The sequence below is a fragment of the Corvus kubaryi genome, unplaced genomic scaffold (genome assembly GCF_017639235.1).
Source record: "Corvus kubaryi isolate FWS band 111438036 unplaced genomic scaffold, C.kubaryi_AGA036_p1.0 74, whole genome shotgun sequence".
Lineage (NCBI taxonomy): Eukaryota > Metazoa > Chordata > Aves > Passeriformes > Corvidae > Corvus > Corvus kubaryi.
Genome location: NW_024582061.1, coordinates 15,416,220 through 15,435,705, shown reverse-complemented (window position 1 = coordinate 15,435,705; position 19,486 = coordinate 15,416,220). Strand labels below are relative to the sequence as shown.

General features: G+C 54.4%; 1 protein-coding gene across 3 annotated transcripts; it reads left to right on the top strand.

Moving 5' to 3' along the window:
* Positions 1-380: 380 nt before the first annotated feature.
* Positions 381-19,482, top strand: CARD10 (caspase recruitment domain family member 10). Of its 3 annotated transcripts, none has more exons than XM_042050840.1 (21): positions 381-481; positions 2,421-2,639; positions 2,863-3,000; positions 3,340-3,665; positions 5,513-5,695; positions 6,039-6,194; positions 6,304-6,429; positions 6,578-6,772; positions 6,872-7,009; positions 7,738-7,853; positions 8,097-8,137; positions 8,783-8,903; positions 9,381-9,561; positions 10,381-10,504; positions 10,861-11,101; positions 11,399-11,468; positions 11,810-11,909; positions 12,233-12,391; positions 14,347-14,468; positions 15,080-15,195; positions 15,426-16,274. In XM_042050840.1, the coding sequence occupies exons 1-21, from the start codon at positions 475-477 to the stop codon at positions 15,631-15,633; spliced, it is 3,087 nt and encodes a 1,028-aa protein (XP_041906774.1). In that variant the 5' UTR covers positions 381-474; the 3' UTR covers positions 15,634-16,274. The 3 variants fall into 3 exon arrangements, 2 of the variants coding, with proteins under 2 accessions (XP_041906774.1, XP_041906773.1); XR_006020069.1 differs by lacking the exon at positions 381-481 and adding an exon at positions 16,353-19,482 and having other exon boundaries at positions 2,265-2,639; positions 15,426-15,716; XM_042050839.1 differs by lacking the exon at positions 381-481 and having other exon boundaries at positions 2,265-2,639.
* Positions 19,483-19,486: the final 4 nt, after the last annotated feature.

Below are 19,486 nucleotides of genomic sequence, written 5' to 3'. Positions count from 1 at the left end.
AAGCCGAGCACCCCCTCCCCCGCCGGTCTGTCGGGGGCTGAGGCCGGGCGCGTTTCGGAAGAGAAGTGGCTGGCGAGCAACATCCTTCCGGGGAGCAGCTCCATCCCGGGGCTGGGCACCGAGGCGGGTTAGAAGGACAGGACACACGCAGAGAAAAACCCCTCCCCGGCTCGCTCAGGTGAGCAGCAGCCGGAGACTCTCAGAAACCGGGAGGGGCCGAGGGGATCCGCCCCCGCCCCGCCGGTGAATGCCCCCGCGACCCCCGGAGGTGGGCAGAGCTAGGTTCTCCATAGCCCCGGGGGTTACCGGTTCCTTTCCAGCCGGCTGGACGAGGGAGGGAAAGAGAGAGAGGGAGGGAGGCAGGGAAAGAAGTTGGGAAAGTGCGGCGGGGTGGGGAGGGCGCTTCAGACACACCTGCCGGGGCGGAGAGGCGGCGGCGCGGAGCGGAGCGGAGAGCAGCCGCCCGGAGTGGGGATGGCAGGTAAGGGGCGAGCCCCCGTCCGGGAACGGGGTCCCGGGGCGGCGGAGCCCCGCTGGGCCCCCTTTGCCGCGGGGGCGGCGGCTGCTCGTCGGCATCGCCCCGGGGCGTGAGTTTTGCACTGGCTCGGGAGTGGTGGTGGTGGTGGTGGTGGTGGTGGTGGTGGGGGATGTCTGCGCTTCTTGTCCTCTTCCCCAGCCACCTCCTCGGGAATGGCCTCCGGCTCGGCATTTCTCGAAGAGCGCCTTCAGACCGGCGAAAGGGAAGCGCTCCCTCCGCCCGCCGCGGGAGGGGGGCACCCCGGGCGGGAGCGGGGCTACCGGCTCTGGAACCTTCTGCCCACCCCTCCCCTCTCTTTCTCTCCTTCCCTCTCCCTTTCCCTCTCTGCCGAGCCTGCCTGCCGAGAAGCTGGTCGCGGCTTGCACAGCCGGCTTGAGTTTCTTGGAGAAACAGTTTGACTTAAAGGGATAAATCTGCTGCGGAGTTTGAAACAGCTCAACTTCTGTGACCTGCTGTTGCGTCGTCCTCCAGCATACTTGTGTCTATGTGGCAAAAGTCTCAAATGAGAGTTCAATTTCTGCAAGAAACACTGTTTTTATTCAACCTAGAGCAATCCATGTCTGTATTTGTATTTGGGGTCCTAAACTCTTCGGTGCAGAAAATGGGACACTTGGGCTTCTTTTGTGGTGTCAGCAATTCTCCGTTCCTGCTATCTTTCATCCATCAGACCCCAAGCCTCCTGTGTTTGCATTTGGAGGATTAACTTCTGCACAGCTCTCTCAGCCATCCTCCTTGTTGTGCTGGTTGTCAGTCTGAAATAGCATGATATAATTTGCACCACGAGATAGGAAAAAACCCGACAACAGAACTCCACCCCCAAATTTCCAAAGAAAAGGAAAAAGACTAGGACATTTCCTTCCCCTGTGGAACATGAACTTCTGCCCTGCCCCTGGGAATGTTCGTGTGCCTGGGGTACCAAAGCTGAACTTAATGCCCACACCAGAGCAGCAGGTAACCATGCACGTGTTGGAGGAGAGATGGCTTCTAAGTCTCAGGAGATCTTTGCTGTGCTTTGCCTTGACAGCTGAAAGGATTTGTGCTGGCCTGTGAAGCAGACTTCATTTCTTGAGTGAAAATAGATAACACTGAGTTGATCCATAGCTGGGGAGAGAGCACATTGCACAGAGCTGCTCCATCACAGCTTGTAGGACTGTAAGAGCAGGTTCACCATGACTCTGAGAGGTTTTGGCCCATTCACTTGAGGGGTTCTCTCGTGCTTTATTTCGTTGGCAGAGTGCTTGCCTTGTTGCAACGTATTTTCAGGGCTCCATACAGCGGCGTGGAAGATACATGAAAGATATGCTCATGTGATTACCTGCTGATTCCAGTACCTGTAGCCAAGCTTCTCTGTGGGATGGTGCCCTTGAGAACTTGTTTGGTCACCAGTGCTTGGTGCACAGTGCCACGGATTCATTTGCTGGATCCTCTCCAGCCCCAAGTATGAGAAAGCATGTCCTGTGAAAACTCTTGGTCCTGAGAGTTTCCCATTCTCAGGGATGGGACAAAAGGGAAGGTGTGTGATGGCTGGGGGGATTTCAGAATGTTTGAGGGATGAAGATGGTATCTTCTCTAGACTTCCTACTGTATACGCGTCTAACTCTCTTATGCACCACTTGCCTTTTGCATATGCAAGGCTCTAGGTGGACACTCAAGATCCTGCTGTATTTTAGATAAACAGATAAATTTCAGATAAATCTATTTTAGATAAATAGATCCATTTATTTGTAAAATGTTTTCTGATGTATCTGAGTCCTGTTTGCAAGACTAGTGGATCGTTTGCAGGATCATACCTTGACTCTTGTTCTCCCATGCCTACTCATGCCTTCTACCTGTGCTCCTCCATCATTCCTCATCATTTTATCCTTTCCTTTTATCCTTCCAGCCGTGGAGAATGCGTCTCTCCAAGCCAGCAGCCTCTCAGAGCAGGAGGAGGAAGACGACACCATCTGGGAGAAGATCGAGAGCGCACGACACCAGCTGACCCGCTCCCTGAACCCAGCCAAGCTCACCCCGTACCTGCGCCAGTGCCGCGTCATAGACGAGCAGGATGAGGAGGAGGTGCTGAACTCGTGCCGATTCCCTTGCAAGAGCAACCAGACAGGTGGGAGAAGACACGAACTTGCACTTGGATGGGCCTGGTTTGTGGAGGATAACCTGGTTTTGACACACAGTGGGTGCTACACACACTGCACTGCTCCCTCAGCTTCATTGTTCTCTGAGGTGCTCTGCAGTGGAGATGCTACCTTCATACCATGAAGCTGGGCTACTCAGTTTTCTCTCTGTTTTGCAGGGAATTCATCCTAGCCCTTTGTCTGTTCTTCCAGGTTACCTGATGGACATCCTTCGGCGCCGTGGAAAGCGAGGCTATGAAGCCTTCCTGGAATCCTTGGAGTTTTATTACCCAGAGCACTACACACGGCTCACAGGGAGGGAACCAGCCCAGCGCTGCTCTATGATCCTGGGTAGGAGCAGGTGCTCTGTTCTCCTTTTAGCTGCTGCTTGCATGGGAAGGGCCAGAATGTTCACATTCTGAAGAAATGTTCACATGCCTGCGTAAAAACCGGGTTCATGCTGCCGGTGTGTGAGGAATCCTGACAGTTCTGTACTCTAGAACTGGCAGAGAGGGGGCCACATACACAGGTGTGAAGACTGTGGTGCCATAAGCCTGGGGCAACAAGGGCTGCAAACCTGCAGGAGAACTTGTCACTTCTTGGTGGAAAACAGAGCATTGGGCAAATCTGTTTCTTGGGGTTACCCCTGTTTCAGCAGCCAGGAACAGGTTCTCCTTTGTCTCTCCCCAGATGAGGAAGGCCCTGAGGGACTAACTCAGTTCCTGATGATGGAGGTGAAGAAGGTGAGGGCTCAACGGAAAGAGCACCTGCTGAAGGAACACCAGCTCCAGGTGAAAAACCAGGCATTGGAGCAAGAGCAAGTCCGGCTGGAGCAGCAGCTGAAGGAGCTCCTGAAGGTGCAGGAGCGTTGCCAGCGGCTGAGAGAGGAGTGGGACTCCAACAGCGTGGAGCTGCTGAGGCTGAAGGACGAGAACTACATGATGGCCATGCGCTACGCGCAGCTCTGCGAGGAGAAGAACGTGGCCGTGCTGCGGAGCAGGGACCTGCAGCTGCTGGTAGGATGCTGGGGAGCACGAGGGTGGGCAGTGGGACGTGCCGGGAGTCTGACGGCCGAGAGGGATGCACACGGATGTCCACACGTGGTAGACTGTGAGCATGAAGGAGCTGATGGCACACAGGATGTGTTTTGGGGATCCTGCCCTGCTCGGGATGGAAATGTGCCCTGCAGGGGGCTGAGACATGGGCACAGTGCAGGAGGCTCGCCATGGCCCAGGGGCAGCTGGAGATACATCACCAGCTCCTGCCAGCTGATGTAGTTGAGGGTACATCACCTAGAGGAGCCAGAGGCAGGGCTGGTGCCTTCCCTGGCATCTGCTGACTCTCAGCCTGGCCGCTGGCACCACATGATGCCCTGTGTGCTCCTGCCTGTGCTGGCTGCCCTGTGCTGCCTGCTCTGCTCTCTGGCAGCACAGGCAGGCGGCAGGCAGCTCACTCTGTCAAGCTGTGTGTTTATATTTACTTCTTCCCCCTTAAAGGGTTTGCGTTTTCCTCTCTCTAGTGAGGCCGGTGGCAGTGCAGCCGCCCACGCTGGGTGCGTGTGTGTTGCCTGGAGCTGCCCAGCCTACCTTGCTGAGCTTTAGGAGCCTTTTGGCCCAGCCTCCATCCCCCCTGCCACTCCCCACCGCCTCCTCATGTCTCTCATGACGTTGGTTAGACTCATGCCCTGCATAGCTGAAGGAATTCGTGACACTGCACTCCAGCTGCCAAGCTCTCACCTCCAGCAAACATGCATCCATTTCCTGCCTGGGCAAGGACAGCCCTACCTTGAACCTATTAATAACCCATATTTTTAAGTGCTCTGCTGCCTCCTGGCATTCCCCCTACCAGTCTGGGCCTGGACCTTTCACACAGCCTTGTGGTTACCTTTCATACCTCATTCTGTTCTGCCAGTGCCAGGATCCTCCCCTACCTTTTTTCTGGTATTCCTGCCAATGCCAGGTCCCCTGGGCCTCTTTGGAGCAGGGAGGTGAATCACTTGGAGGTAACTGTGCACTGAAGAAATCCCCCGGAAGCAGCGTCTCAGCTTGCCTTCCCCTCCTGACTCTTCACTCCAGAAGTGTCTGGTCCCCAAAAGTCACTCTAGGTCTTTTGAGCAGATTCACAGAAGTAATTCAGTTCCTGAATCCCTTCTTGGCAATTTTGGCAGTGCTTCTTGGTGGCTTTGATAGGCTTCTGCTGCCCCGTTTCTTCTCAAAGCCTTACTTACCTGTGAAACTGGTTCTCTGATCAATCTAATCAGTCATTACAGGTCTGGGAGGACCTCTCTTACTCTTAAAAGTCCCTGACCTTTTCTGTCTCCCGTGACATGTTGGTGGAGGAGTGTGAGACCAGGCCAGGGAATGATGATGCCCCCGTGGTACGCTGCAGCCTCCAGCAGCTTGAACCTCAAACACCTCCCAGGCCAGAGGTGGCCTCCCCACACTGAATAGCCTCCAGTGGATTTTTCTGCTGTGGATTTGTTTCTTAGCTGTTCTAGGAGTCTTTGAGATACTCACAGCTGCTGGCCCTGGACCAGAGGTCCCACGTCCACCCATGATCAAGGCCAGCTCCACCGTGGGTGCCCCAGGGTAGCAAGAAAGTTGTTGCACCAAGAGAAGATCCTGAATGTGCTTATGCAAGTGCATCTTCCTCCTTTCCCTGAGGGAGAAGCTTTTGTGTGCAGCTGTGCGGCTAACCTTGGCCCAGCAGTAGGATACTCCTTCACATGGCTGCCTGTGGTTGCCTCCTGTGCCTTACTCGCCTCCAGACCTGTTTTCTTCTCAGCACTTTCTCTGCTTCACTCTCCTGATAAGGAGGAGGTGGAGGGCCGTGTGTGTCAGACTGTTTTGTCCCTGGGTTTCAGGTGGACCAGCTGAAATGCAAAGTGTCCAGCCTGGAGGAGGAGTGCAGCCTGCTGCGGAAACAGGCATCTGCACCGCCCCAGCGAGAGGCCGAGGAGCGGGGCCATCCCGACGCCGTGTCTGAGCTGTGGGCTGAGAACCAGCGGCTCACGGCATCGCTGCAGGAGCTGCAGGGCATGTTGCAGGTACCTCCCAGGGCAGGCCAGGCTCCAGGTCACTTGCTTTCCTGGGCTACCCGCAGTGCTGTTTACACAGCCACTGGAAAGATGGGGAAATCATTGTTTTGGGCTGGCCTGTCCCATCCTCTGAGCATATTGCTTGGCTGTGGTGCCTGCCATTGTGTCTGGGTAGTGACAGGTGCTTTTTTCCAGCCCTGTAATTCTTGGTTGTGCTCACAAGTGTGACTTTGTGCCTTGGAGTGCACAGCAGATTGATGCAGGATGATGATGGCAGTTGTGGCAGTCACTGCCCTGGTCTGTTGCTCCCTGGGTGATTGAGGGGCAGTGACGGTACCCTCTCACCTCCTAGACACCCGGTGAGGGCCCAGTGCCAGGCTCTGAGCAGATCCTCCTGGACATCCTGGAGCATGACTGGAAGGAAGCCCAAGATGACCGGCAGGATCTCTGTCAGAAACTCAACTCCCTGCAGAATGAGCTGCAGTGGGCTGAAGAACTGAGGGATAAGGTAGAGCATTCATCACTGCCCCTGTCCCTGCACACCAAGTGGGGCCTGGGAGGGGGCTGTAAAGCAGGTGCTTTCAGGAAGGCTAATGCTCACTGCTTGCTGTTACCAGTACCTCCAGGAGGTGGAAGATCTGCAGCTCAAATACCGGACGCTGCAGAAGGACTGTGATCTCTACAAGCACCGTATGAACACAGTGCTGCTGCAGCTGGAGGAGATCGAGAAAGAGCGGGACCAGGTAGATTGCTTTTCACCTCCCAGCAGGAACAGAGCTCTGGATACCCTCTCCTTCCCCAGCAGATCTTGTCCAGCCATGCCAGGGTGGGAGGTGTGGATTAGCAGCGCAGTTCTGTGCCTTTTCTCGCTCTCAGTCTGGCTCCTTGCAGGCCATCCAGAGCCGTGATGGGGTGCAGCTGCAATACTCCCAGAGCCTGATCGAGAAGGACCAGTACCGCAAACGTGTGCGGGCCCTGGAGGAGGAGCGGGATGAGCTCCTAAGCAAGCTGAGCCAGGCAGAAGGGCTGAACAGCACGCTAGAGGCACAGCTGCAGCGGTGCCAAGGGGGCCGCAGCCTCAGCAAGGTGAGGGTGGCTAGAAAGAAGGGGCAAGAGGGAAGGCAAAGGGGTCAGGACTGATTTCTGGGGGATGCAAATGGGATGATGGAGTCCCTTCTCTCCCAGATGTGCAGCTCTTCCTACTCCCTCTGCTCCAACCTCAGCAGCACCTGGAGCCTCATAGACAACCCTACAAATGGACTCGTGGATACTCTGGGGAATTCTGTTACCCCATTCCCGGGGGATTCAGCCATTCAGAGCATGGTGAGTGCTTGACCACGTGAGGCTGGCCCTCAGCTGAGGCCAGCAGAGACACTGCTCAGGAGGGGCACACAGGCATTGGAGTTGGAGTTCTTGGTGGAAGACTGGCCATGGGGTGGTGTGTAAGGTGTGAGCTGATCTCGGGTGCAAAGCTTTGCTCTCTCAGTCTCTAACAAACTAGCCAGTGCTGCCCCAAAGCGTGGCAAAGAGGGGGAAGCAAAACTCTTCATCCCATACGACACTCTAGAAATCAACAGCCTCATGTAAGATGCTATCCTTCCCAAAATGCTGTTTAATCTACACAAGCTGGAGGAGAAATCCAGGCTCTTTTGAGCCCTGTAGCAGCATCGTGTTGTTTTTAAGGGAGTCAGGTTCTTTCCTTTGACTCCTTGAACTGTCATCCCAGAGCACCCTGAAATGGGCAGGGTTACTCACACCTCTGGGTGTGTGGTGGCTAAAACAGAAATATAAGGACAAGGGTTGGATAGTCTCTTCACTTGCTACTTCTCCTGCAGCTTGTACTTTGCAAAAAGATGTTGATGCAGTGTCATGGATCCCTAGCTGAGCTATCTGCTTGGGAAAACAAGGTGCCCCTAGGAGTTTGGAGGGATGTGGAGTATCCTAAAGAGGGTTGTGGTAGCCAAGGAGCTATGTGCTCCCCTGGCCTGAAGGGAGGGGAGAAGTGGTGCTGGGTGTTGATGTTAGCAAGCACGTCTCTCACTCTGCCCAAGGATGTGACTCCCGACAGCGAGAAGGATATCAACCGCCTTTCCACCTTCCCCTTCCCTCCCTGCATCGGCTCCATCCTCCGCCGGCAGCGGGAAGAGAGATGCATGCCCTACAAAAGGTGATTGCTGGGGGCTGCTTGTCTCCTCTGTGGGGTTTGTGGGGTCCAGGGAGAGCTGCCTGGCAGGGTTAGGAGAGAACCTGGAGTGGGAACAGAGTGGGAAGGCTGGCTGGGAGCTGTGTGGTGGCTGCAGGGGTGCTTGGGGATGGCGGGGAAGTCTGTGGAGCTGAGATTGAGAACGGGATGCAAACAGTCTTTGGAGAAGCTGCTACCTTACAGATCCATTTTGTGTCTCCTTTGTAGCTTGTCCTGTGGCTCCTTTAGCAGCATGGAAGATGCAACAGGTACAAGGCTTTCCTCAATGGGCTTAGCTAAAAAGAAGTGGTGGCTGTGGGGAGAGGGGTTGGACAACTGACCCTCCCTCACCCCTCTGGTTTGTACCGCTCACTGCAAGGGCTCTGCACCTGTAGCATGGTACTATGGACCCTCTGTCAGGCACAGCAGCTGGAAAAGCTGGCTTTTCCTCTGCAGAGGCAGGGAGCTATTTGTATCAGCTCTGTTTGACTCATGGAGAGCTGTTGAGGGGAGTAGGTAATAGAACAGGGAAATACCTTTGCCCTGGGGTGTTATTGGATAGTCCCTTCATCTGCTGTCATGGGTTCTAAGTCTCCTGGAGTGAAGCTCCTGGTGCTGGCAGGCCCTGTGGTGGGTGCTGGTGGCTGATCTCTGAGCACATCCAGGTGGCCCTGGCTCTGCTGCCTTCTGGCCGAAGTGCTGATGAAGGGAACAAAGATTTGCTTGTTCTTGGCAATGTGGGAAACGCTTTTCTTGAGGGTGACCATTCAAAGCCTCCCTGCAGCCTCAGTTTCCCGGTCAGATGCTAGAAAATGGCCAGGGGAGGATGGCAGACCCTTGCCATCCCCAGAACACGAGCTCCCTGCAGCGTTAGTACAGGTGAAGTGCTCCCTCTCCGTTTTGCTCTCTCCTAGGCAACAGTTTTGCTGGCACCTTGCTGGGGGCCTTCTCCTCTTCTTCCAGCAGCACGTACACCAGGGTGAAGTCAGAGATCTGCTTGTCCACACTTTCCAGACGCAAGGAGGTCACCAGGAGGTGACTGCTGCTCTCTGAGCTGGGCACTCTGTGGTGGTGCTTGAGGGGACATTTTGTGGTGCCAGGGACCACGCTTGGGAGACCCTTCCTTTCTGCCCCTCCCACTGCAGGCTCTTTCTCATGAGTGGGAGAGGAGAGAAATGAAGATCCTATAGTCCTTGCTTCCTAGCAGAACTTGAATTTTTTGCACTGTCCTATTTGTTATGGCAGGGGTGGGGATGTTGCTTTGGGCTGGATATGTGTCTGTCCAAGTAGGGAAGGACTGTGGGAGCCCAGCTTGGCTTTGCTGATGGGGCTGGTCGGATAGAAGGGCCTGTGGGGCTTTGTGAGCTCTGTGTGCCCTGGTGATGGGCATGCTGTGAGTCACGAGCTCTGTGCTGCAGTAAAGACCCTGTAGCTGGACACAAGGCATGGGGGACTGGCTCTTAGCAAAGGCAGTCAACCTCAGTTGCCAGACTTGGCATTTCTCCTTGCCAGGTCACTAGTGGTACAGCTCACGAGTGTGGGTCATCCCAGCAACCCCTCACCCCAGGAGAAGAGGCTCGGAGCAGACATCTCCATCCTTGGAGGGAACAGGACAGGAATTTATGTCCAGTGGGTCAAGCCAGGCTCACGGGTTGAAAAAGCAGGACTCAGGGAAGGGTGCCGGCTCATTGAGGTGAGTCAGGGAATGGGCTCACTTTGAGGGTTTGCAAAGCACTTGGGATGATGCAAGGAGTGTGGAGTGATCCCCAGTGCAAGCTGATCTCTACCCAGCTTGAAGTCCACCTCCGTTTCTTTTATTTTCCAGGACTGCTCCCTATCTAGAGCTTTACACAGCACAAATACCCACCCAGGTCTCATGGCACTCGAGTGTACCTGTGCATATAAAAATGCCAAGACCTTCTGAAACACTTCCTTGAGCTGTGGGAAGGGAGAAACAAAAAGGAGTCACACGATTAAGGTGCCAGTACGGCTTTGTGTCCCTCGAGTTGTCTGTCACCTTGTAGTTTTTTCAGAGCAGTTTGCATCCTGCACATGCCCATTGCAAAGCAATCAATTCTGGAGCAAGTTTTCTCAGGCCTTTGTGACCCTCCTGAGCTTTAGAGAATAATTGCTCTGAAGAAAGCTCCTGGAGGGAGGGAAGGGCATTTGTTTTGCCAAGAATGACACCACTTGAAATACAGCTGCACTACTTGAATTAATATCCCACCTGTTACTGAAAACAAACCAGTGCTCCCGCTCCCACACGTGTTCATGCACACACACGTTTCCTTTCACGACAGCCCACCATCCAGGCTGGGTGATGGCTGGCAGCAGGTATTTCAGAGGCAGAGGAGGGAGCCAGAGGCAGGCTGAGGATGCCTTGCCCTCAGATACAGTTTTTCCCAGACCTGCCTCGCTCTGTAACACCTTTTGTGTAACCCTAATGGGTGAGGGAGCCTGGGGGGTGCATGCTCTTCCAGCCCTTAGGTCTAACGGCATCGGTCCTTGCTAGCTGAGGGTGCCATCGCTGAAGGAAGAGGTGCTTTCCCTGGAGAACTGCACACGGGAGGTTGCCTACCTGAGCCTGCTGCACTGGGATGAGCCCTCTAGTCTCATCTTTCAGCTCGACCTAGAAGGTAAGGTGCTGGCAGCTGGGTCTCCTTTGAGCCTGAGCTCTCTGCCTCCCTTTCTAGACTTTCCACCCAGACCTGGAGATAAATCTCAGTTATTCTCTCTCCTCTCCTGTTTGGTCCTAGGCCACCATGTCTGACACAGGGGTTGGCTGTAGCTCCAGTAGCTTTCCCTGTCTGGTGTGACTTGTGCATCCTCTGAGTTACAGGACAGAGGTACAGACCTTCTGTCTGTTTGCCTCCTCTGCCCCCCCACCCCCCCCAATCCATAGCATCACAACTGTGCTGGCGACTTGGCTTTCTTACCGGTGACCGTTGTCTGCTGCGTCCCCACCTGTGGTGACCCGTGTTTTATGGTCCAGGATACCAGCCTCTGCGGGCAGCCCTGGAGGAGGGGAAGAAATGTTCTGGAGACTCGTTCTACGTCCGCACCAACGTGTCCCTCCTGGAGCCGTCGGACCCTTATGCGCTGTGCGTGAAGCGCCGGGAGATCCTGCACGTCACGGACACCATGCACAGAGGCCGCCTGGAGTGGTACTGCTCGCGCGTCGATCCCTTCACCGTGCGGGACCTGGACAAGGGCACAGTGCCCAACTACAGCAGGTAACCAGCGTGAGGAGGGATGTACCTGGGGTACCCGCCCCCTTTGTCTGTGCTGACCATCCCCTAGAAGTCCTGGGGGTGCAGACTGGCCTCTCGATGGTGTGGGATGACTAAGGATTGTATGGGGACCAGTGTGGTAGTGTTTGGGAGCCCTTGAGGGACTGGGAGGTTGAGTGAGGGCTTTGATACGCCTGTGCTTCAGCAGGTGTGTGGGACCTGTTGGTGAAGAGGATCCCAGCAGGCTATGGTCCCTGGGGGCTTCTGGAGTTGCTGAGTGCAAGCTCCCTGTCTTTTCAGGGCTCATCAGCTTTTGAAGATCCAGGAGAAGCACCAGATGCCTGGGCAGCAGAGAGGCCACAGAAATAATGTAAGCCAAGGAAGCGGGTGATGAGAGCCGTGTGTGTGTGCGCCCATGGCCATCTCACCACCTCAGATACAACCTGCCCCACTCTGTTGGTAAACCAACTCCTACAGAGGTGGCAGATGGGTTAGCAAGCAAAACTTTTAGCCCAGGCAGTGTTACTTCTCTGTGGCTGCTTTTCTACCACCTCCCCACTTCCTAGACTGAACCTAATGGGTGGCAGAGCCAATCCCTTGCTCTTTGTAAGGGTGCTCCATCCTTTTTGCCAGAGGGTGTTCTGCAGCCAGTTCTGCACGTGTGTGAAAAGGTCAGTGCTCTCAGCCTAATTGCCCTCACTTTCTCCTCAGCTAAAGAAACGGGCCTTGGGCCAACTGCGCTTGGTGAAATCCAAACCACAGAGGAGCACAGAACAGCCCCCTCAGCAGCTGTGGCTGGACCCCTGCTCAGGTGAGCTGCTAGCCCTGTGCCTGCCCTGTCACCCTTGCAGACCCAGTTGTCCCCTGGTCATCCAACTTTTTGTGGAGAATAAACTGCTGTGTAACTCAAGGGAGTCACAGAAAATGGGCAGGGGGTCTACATCCAGGATATCTGTCCATGAGTGAGTGTTGTAACCAGGGTAGGGTCTTTCCTGGGACATAAGACAGTTTGGTAGGTACCTCCCTGATTCAGGATGAGGAGGGGGTGGTACAGAAGAATGGGATGGACTGTAGGCTGGCCTGGTCTCCCATGTTTTCACCTTTGGCTTTCTCTTCTTCATTGCTGTCTTCCAGACCCAGACACGAACCTGAAGCCTTACAGCCTGGTGCGCCCTGTGGTGGTCAAGACACCCCGTCCCGTGGTGCTGTCCCCAAGCTGCATTGCACCACGGCTCATCAGGAACCTGCTGGACCTGCCCACCTCTCGCCTGGACTTCCATGTGTGCCCAGCAGGTAGGCAGCAGTGAGTGGTTGGTCAGTCCAATTCGGTGAAGAGCTGCTCTTCTCTTGGAAGTTTGAGTTACGGTCTCATGGGAGTCTCGGAGAGCACGTGAGAGATCTCCCTTTAGTGGGTAAGTGTGGGAGTCTCTCAGTCTTCCCACGTAATACCTGTTAACAGGTCACTTTTTTGGGCTGAGTGTCTGCAAGATATTCCCTGCTATTTCTAACTGTGTCCTATCCCTGTGGCTCACAGGGAAGCCAGCCCTCACTTCTGGGTCCTGAGGCATGGGGATCCTCTCTCTTCCCTGGAGTGGGTGGTGATGTAGTGTTGCCTTGCTGCTCTGGGTGGCTCTTCCCAGACATGAAAACCCTGGCTGATGTGGGATCTGCAGGCTGACTTCATCCAGCTCTTCCTGCCCAGGAATGGAAGCATTCAACCTTAGTGCTGTTATCTCCTTCCTTCTGCCAGTAGATGTGAGGCTGACACATGGCTGAAGGAAAAAGGGCATTTTTCCCACAGGGAATGTTCAGGAAGGACAACTCCCTCTTTCCTCCTTCCTCCTCAGTTCTCTGGTGCTCTCTTTTCCCGGTGTTTAGAGTGCTCCTTTTGCCAACTGCAGGACTGACAAATGAGTTGGTTTATTCGTTTGCGAGGTAATGATGGAGGTAGTGAAAAATCTCTGGTTTGCTGAAGGATGGCTCTGAAAATTTTGGCCGCTGGGCTTCTCAGCTGAGTGACTTGGCTATATATCCTGTCCTGCTGAGCCCTCTGCAGGGTCCCCCTCACACTGCACGGGGACCTGCTTCAAAGCTTTTATTGCCACTGGGAATTTACACTGAGGGCAAAAACTCCTTGTCCCCTGCCAGTTTTGCCTGCTGCAAGGGAAGAAAAATAATCCATGAGCCCCAAGCCATTTCTCTTTTGTTTGCTGCCTGTATTTTCGTTTGATCTTCCATGGGAGTCTGCTGCCTGCAAAGGAAACATGGTTTTGCAGGATCCAGGTCTACCTGAGAAACACCTGTGCCACCAGAGGATGCCCAGCCAGCCTGAGCCCTGGGACAACTGGAGCATGCTCCGGACATGCCTTCTGCTAAAAATATTACTTGATTTCTATCTTAGGGACAAGCAGCTCCTAAAAGCCTTTTTATGATCCCTCCTCATATTTCCGTGGCAGTGTGGGCAGCTGCCTAGAGCAGCATGGTGGGCAGGTAAAGCCTGGCGCCTGCCTCAGCCACACTGGGCTGCGGGGGCTGTGGCTCCCAAGCCAGGTCTGGGGGTGTGTGTGTTGTGCCAGGGGCACCTGGCAGTCCTTGCTTTGACCATTGCTTTGACCATGCTGCAGCTCTGTACAGCCAGCTCTGCCCCCAGTTCTCTGTCACAGCATCAGCTCTGCTGCTCTCCTGGCGCTGGCTGCTGTCCTGCCTGTGAGGAGGGAAGGTGGCTCAGCCTGCCACCAGCAAAAGGAGGTTCAACTCGTCCCCATTTTCCTCCTGCTCTCCCAGGATACACCCACTCCTCTTGCTTCCCCAGCCATGCTGCTCACTTACAGGAGCCGTCTATAAGCCTGTGTAGCTCTCAAACCCTGCAGAAAACCCACCTAGCAAGATAAGGTGGTTATTTTTCTGCCATACTCTGTTAGGGAGGGGTTGGGACAGTGTGAATGTGGGGAAAGTGGGTGGATAATGTCTGTGAGCCAGCTTAGGCTGCTGTGGTACAACACAAGGTGCTGCTCTTGCCATGCAAGGTGTCTTCAGCTGTGATCTCTCACTTGTTCCCTACCAGAAAGCTGCAGGAGATCTATGCCAATGTGTGATGTTGTATAATTAGACTTGCTCTCCAGAATCCATAAACACCAAACTCGATAAGCACCAGTGCAGCAGTAAATGTGTGGGATCTGAGGTAGAAAGCCGTGCAAGAGGGACAAGGGGCTGACATCTCCCTCTTCCTATCTCCTCTTGGCTTGCAGAGAAGCTAGCAGGAAGGGATCCCAGTGCAACCAATGTTCAGGAGCACCCTGTGTCTAGAGCTGCCCGCCAGGACCAGAGGGAGAGTGGACAAATCCGCATGATCCGGGAGGCGATGGAAAAGGTGCTGAGGCTTTTGGTGTGGGGACAAAGGGCCAGGATGGGACACCTCATTCAGACCGGAGGAGAGGAGGGGGAAGAGGGAGAGCTGTGTGGTGATAGAGAAGGAGCTGCTTGTTTGGGGCCTGTGTAATTCAGAGAGTATTTTAGGTTGTGGAGCAGCAGGTACAGACGTTTCCCTGAGTCTCTGATGAGCTCAGATAAAATAAATGGCAGATGGGGATTTGTGGGGGAGTCAGTGGGACATGCCATACTCAGAAGTGACCTCCCTGCTCTCTCATTCCTCATGTTCACCAAGGTGGCAACAGCTCTGCTCAGGGCAGAAATGTGAGGCTGTGGGTGACAGCAATGACAAAGGGGATGTGAAGATGGGCTGTGACTGAGAGTGGGGTCCAGTGAGCTCTTGGGTTGGATTGGCAGTGATGGAGTGGGTGACCCTGCTCTTTAATTCTCCCCGTCTCTATTGGCGCTGTCCATAAATCTCATTTTTAATGGAATTAGTATTGGAAAAGCAATGATATTGCACAGTATGGGGTTTGATTTAATGTAACTGTCAGGGGCTGGGGTTATTTTTTCTCCATTTAAATCAGTAAATCTATTCTATTTCTTTTCCAGAATAAACACTGCCTGCTAGAGCTGGGATTTGAGGGTGTGAGGGATCTAATTAAAAGTGAAATATACCCCATCGTTATCCATGTCGAGGTCACTGAGAAGAACATTAGAGGACTCAGGTGAGGAAAGGCGGTGTGGCATGGATGGAGGGCATCACGGGAGGAGAGAGAAGCCCTTGTCTCTGTTCAGAGACAGAAGGCGGATCAGGCGAGAGCACTGGATGTGTGTGTTGGGGTTGGCTCTCTGAGGGGACTAATTGGCTTTCTGTAGGTGTGAGGGCGTTCCTGGGTGGTTTTGCTGCCCCACCTGCTTATGCCAAGGGTAATGTTTGTCCCTGTGTTTTCCCCAGGAGCTTGCTGGGGAAGGCGGGCCAGCGGGACTCGGAGGTGCTGAAGGTGTGCCGTGGTGTGGAGCAGGCTCTCCACACCCTGCCGTGCTCCTGGGCCCGCGTGGAGCCCCATGCCTGGAACCACGTGGAGGAGCTGCCCAAGGTGGTTCGTGGATGCATCTTCCAGGAGCAAGCCCGCCCACTGTGGATGGAGGAGGGCGATGACTGAGCTGGGGGTGGCAGAGCGGCTACTGACACCTACTGTCCCCAAGAGCTGCTCTCAGAAGTCCCTGCCTTCCCAAGCCCCTCCAGGTAGCGTGCTCTTCCTCCCTGAGGGGATGCTGGCAGCAAAGGCCCCCCAGGGTAGCCTTTCTCGTCTTCTGGAGGGCCACCAAGAGCCAGGAAGTAACACACAGTGCCTCCCCTGTCTGAGCTTTCTGTATTTCACTGGAAAGACGTCTTCCGCCATCATGGTGGAAACCACCCTAGTGGGCTGTTCCCGGTCACCGTGGGCTGCCCTTGTACGTGGTCAGGTTGACAGACAGGGAATGTAGGGGAGCTGTGTGGGATCAGGCTGTGTAGGAACGTTTCTCACACACGTTTGAAGCTCTTCTCCCGTCACTGCCATCTCCCCTGCCTGGTGGCACTGTGTGCTCTGGGTCCTCTCTTCCCATCTACCTCGCCTCCGGCCCCAAGGCACAGGGAGCATGGCTCATATGCCTGTGACCCACGGTGGCTGGAGTGACACTAAGGTTGCAACAAACCCTTATTTTATAGGAGCTGTACTCTTTATTGCTTGTAAATTATTAATGGAGCCTTTTATTGGCAAACTGCCTGTAAAGGGGAATTAAATACCATTCATAATGGGAATGGGTGGCAGGCTGTGGGCTTGTGTGTTACTGGGGAGCTATGGGTGATGTACGATGGGATGTTTTTCTCCTCCTTTAGGTGAGATCCAACTGCCCAGCCCTCCAGGGGAAGGAGGGAGCACTGCCTTTGCTGTTGTAGGGCATCAAGAAGTGTGGGGAGAGACAGGCTAAGTGTGCCCCACACTAAGTCCCCTCTCTTTTCTACATAGCACCTGATTTTCAATCCTTTGCCTTTCCCCAGCACTGATGTTGGTCAGGGTGCTTTAGGGAAGTCAGGGAAACACTCGAGTTTTGAACTGTGTCTGTCTGGGGTCCCTAGAGCTTTGCATCCCTCCATGCCTTGGTTAGCCTGAACTGACAAGCCAGCTACCTCACCCTCCTGGGGGACAACAAGGAGATGAGCCCAGCCATGCTGCTAGGAGAAAGGGGGACAATGCCCTTGCAAGTGGGGTTTTCACCCTGACATGGGGCCAAGAGTGGGTTCAGACTCTGGCAGGGGGAAGATGGAGGCTTTGGGTAGCCACAGCAGTGCTCACTTATGCTGCATGGTCCTGAATCCTGCTATGCAGCCACCGCTATCAGATGCCATGGGAAAGGGGTGCCAGGATACCCATGCAATGGAGAGGTGGTGGTTGTGGTGGTAGGTGGTCTTTCCTGAGGCTTGCCAGAGGAACAGGTAGTCTGTGGCTCTGGGAAGCTTTGTGGGGCATGAGGTCAGGCAGAGTCTGCTGGTTCTGGGCTCAATGGGAGAAGATGGGCAACCAGCACCAGTCAGGTCCTCTCTGTGTCCTCCTTGCCCCTGTGGTTTGGCCCTGCTGGTGCCATGCACTTGTGAAGCTCTGAGCAAAGATTACCTTGCTGATCTTCATGGGTCCCCTGTGAGGTGTTATTTCAGGCTCTAAACCAGTTGCCTGTGTCTTTTATGAGGACGAGAGTGAAGGGGGGAGGAAAGAAAATGAAGATTTTAACTTGCAGTCACTAAAATGTAGAGCAAAGTCCTCGCTCTGCCCTGGAGCCATGCAACTCTTCTCTCAGGGAAGGGGGAACTGGCATACACAGGGCTCCAGATGAAAGCTCCCAAGTGACATCCACTCCAGGGGATGCAGCCTGAGCATCCCAGCACAGCCAGTCCCCTGGGAGGGTGCTTGCCCTGCAGGCAAACAAAGTGGGATTCTTGTTGAGCTGATGAGAAGACAAGTCCCAAAACAAGCTCCCATTCACCCTGTCATGGATTTGGAGATTGGAATTTGCATCTTTGTGGGGGGAAGAAAAAAATAGCACTTGAGTATTCAGGGAAAACACTGTGTGTGAGGCACTGTGACTCAGGGCTTGAAACTTCCTCGTATCCCTGTTGGCACTGGGAGCCAGCCCCAGCCCTATGGCCTAGCTGAAGGGGGTTAAAAGCAGCCCCTCCACCTTGGGTATGCACTCCTAGCTTAGCACTTGCTCCCTCCCCAAAGAATCACGTATCAGCACTTCGCTGGGTCATCAGTGCTTAACCAGAGGGAAAGGGAGGCAAACAAGGTTGCTGGGGGCAGCTTGGCACTGCCCAGCTGCCCAAGCAGCGGCAGCACTGCCTCTCCTGCTCCCAGGCTTCTTCCAGGCTCTCTCTTTATCCAGTTTCTGTCCCCTGAGGCTTTCAAAATCCAGCCTTAACTTGTTCTGGACACGGGTGAAAAGTGGGGCAGAGGGCTCCAGGGCAAACATAAATGACCCTCTCTGCCCTGCACACTCCAGCCCACCTTCTTTTTACCTCCTCGGGGGGGGGTGGCTGCCTGCTCGGAGGAATGAGTCACAGGTTAGGTAACTGGCACAGTGCAATTAGCAGCCCTGGGCACCAATTACCAGCTGTAACAGCCTTGCGCAAACCCTGTAAAGTCACTGAGAGCAAGATTTCTCCCTCCAGGGAGGGGATTGTCGAGGTGGCACATGTGTCACTCTGGGAAGTCACCAGCACTGTCCACAGTGGCCCCCTGCCCCAGCAGTTTCCTGGGACCATGCTCTGTACGAGTTAGCGTTGAATAGGATTTGTAATGTTTTTTGGGGCCATCACTAATGATCCTGTGCCTGTGTCCCACCTGTGCCTCCCAAATGATTTCCTAAGCCAGAGCTGGGAGGTGCTGCAGGATGCCTTGGAGCTATAGAAGCTTCCTTTACAGGTGCCTGAGGCTGCTGGCATGTGGCTGGAGCACTCAGGGAGGTTAATTTCTGGTTCAGGAGCAGTGGCCAGCCATGTGAGCAATCCCAGTCACACCACATTCACATCCCTGCAGTAATGTAAGGCCTGAAGGTGAATGACTCCCCCTGTGCCCCAAATCAGTGTGAGAAAGTATCAGTATTCAAAGGGATCTAAAAATAAAACCTGCAGGGACCCTCCAAAGGGATATGGGAGATGCTCTTGAGATATTCTTGCTTCAGGGGAAGGCAGGAGACTGAGAAATACAGGGAAGAAGGAGGAAGAAGTGGATTCAGTAGTTTCTTCCTTACAAAAGAAAAAAGTAGCCAGGGACAGGGGTGGTGTGAAAGTGTGTGTCTGAGACCTGGAGAAACTGAGCACACGGGTTTAGCCCTGCAGGGAGGTTTTCCCTGTGTGCCTGGGCAGTGTCTGTGGCTGGACGCACAGTGGGAGTGTGGAACAGAGGGACCCTGGCAGGCTGCCCTGCCCCTCTTTTCTAAGGCTCCATGATCTGACATGTGCATGGGGCGGGGTGCCCTTTTCCACACCCCCACCAATTCTTCTGGGCACCAACTTATTACTTTTTATTTTTATTTTTTTGGCATGCTGAGATTGGATGCCCACAGCTTGTCGCTCCCTGAGGAGGCACTCTGATTTCGGCAGCTTATGTAGAGCACTACCATCCTGCTGTCCCCACTCTTGCTGCACAGGGAAGCTGAGGTGGGGGTATGGATGTCATCCCCCGTCCTGGGCTGTTGTCTCTCTGTACCCCTCTGGCTACTCTGTAAAGTGGCCTACAGGTAGTGTGAAGGGGGCAGCATGGTCACCTACCCTATATCTAACTGAACCAGCAAAAGCATGCAGCAATCTGTGGTGCTGACCCCCAAATTTCCCTTCCATGGTGGTCTTTGTCCTTGGGAGGGGCTCCCACACCTTTTTGAGGGTCTCTGATATCCTCACCCCTTGTTGGCAACCAGAGGGCTGGAAGTGAAGGTGGCACAGGGGCGACCAGTGGTGAAGGCGGGGAGTGGGGAAGG